At 52.3% G+C, this 1,107-nt stretch overlaps 1 protein-coding gene across 1 annotated transcript; it reads left to right on the top strand.

The window, feature by feature from the left end:
• Positions 1-25: 25 nt before the first annotated feature.
• On the top strand, positions 26-1,104 carry LOC107682749 (2',5'-phosphodiesterase 12-like; the record flags this gene model as incomplete). The annotated part of the gene is made up of 1 exon (XM_016478902.1): positions 26-1,104. A coding segment is annotated over exon 1 (1,032 nt), but the record flags the coding sequence as incomplete, so codon positions are not given.
• Positions 1,105-1,107: the final 3 nt, after the last annotated feature.

Raw genomic sequence — 1,107 nt, 5'->3', positions numbered from 1 at the left:
CAGTAGGTGGCGATAATGCTCCTAAGGAGTTATTCGCCATAAAACGAAGAAGAAGAAGTCGTCAGTCACCGGATGTTTCTCTTCTCCGCGCTCATGTTGAACCGACTGTCACGCTCAACTAAACTATTTTTCCGTTACATCCCCCCTTCTTCAATCCTAACCCACAGAAACCTCTTCAGCGCCCGGTTTAATACGAATATGGAGAGATGTGTGGTGAGATGTGTGCCGCGCGAGTCCAAACTGACCATCTCCTTCAATCTGGACGGCAGCAATAAACAGATGCTGAGAGAGCAGACGGAGCCGCTGGGGAAAGTCCTGGCTCGCATAGCCAACAGCCTCATCAAGGCACAGAACAAAGCGAAGAAATCCAGACCAAACGAAGAAAAGCGCGAGACTCCAGAGATCAGCCTGCGCGTGAACGAGACGCGCGTGCCCGAGGACACCGTGAGCGCGCGCGCGTGGCAGGACGGAGCCGTGTTGCATGTCGGGAGCTTGAAGTATAAAGTGGAGCTGAATCCTCCGACATTCACTGTGTCTGAGCTCCCAACATCTCTAATGGCCGGATTTCCGGTTTGTCCCAAGCTGGAGATGGAGTTCGGAGAGCTGAGGGACTCCGAGTTCAGATGGTTCAAGGAAAGCTCTCCTGATGCACCTCAAGACTGCTGGATGGAGGCTGGATGTGAACGTGTGTTCACGCCATCCAATCTGGACATCGGTTTGAAGGTGATGCTGAAATGCACTCCAGGGAACGGATCCAGGTTTGGGGAACCTAAGGAACTGGTGTCTTCAGGTGTAGTCGAAGCCGGTCCAGGAGCATGCAGCTTTGATAACAGACACATGTTCACTCAGGAGGCCACCGGTGAGTCTTCACTGAGGCTTGTGTCTTATAACATCCTAGCTGACATCTACGCTCAAACCGAGCTTTCCAAAACAGTGCTGTACCCTTATTGTGCGCCGTACGCTTTAGACATGGACTACAGGCAGAATCTGATCAAGAAGGAGCTGTCGGGCTACAACGCTGACATCGTTTGCCTCCAGGAGGTGGATAAAGGCGCTTTTGTCGATAGTTTATCTCCTGCGTTGGATGCGTTTGGGTTGGACGGGGTT

This window comes from Sinocyclocheilus anshuiensis, unplaced genomic scaffold (assembly GCF_001515605.1).
Source record: "Sinocyclocheilus anshuiensis isolate Anshui unplaced genomic scaffold, SAMN03320099.WGS_v1.1 C32551111, whole genome shotgun sequence".
Classification (NCBI taxonomy): Eukaryota; Metazoa; Chordata; class Actinopteri; order Cypriniformes; family Cyprinidae; genus Sinocyclocheilus; species Sinocyclocheilus anshuiensis.
The sequence above is the reverse complement of the archived record's forward strand: the minus strand, read 5'-3'. Positions and strand labels throughout refer to the sequence as shown.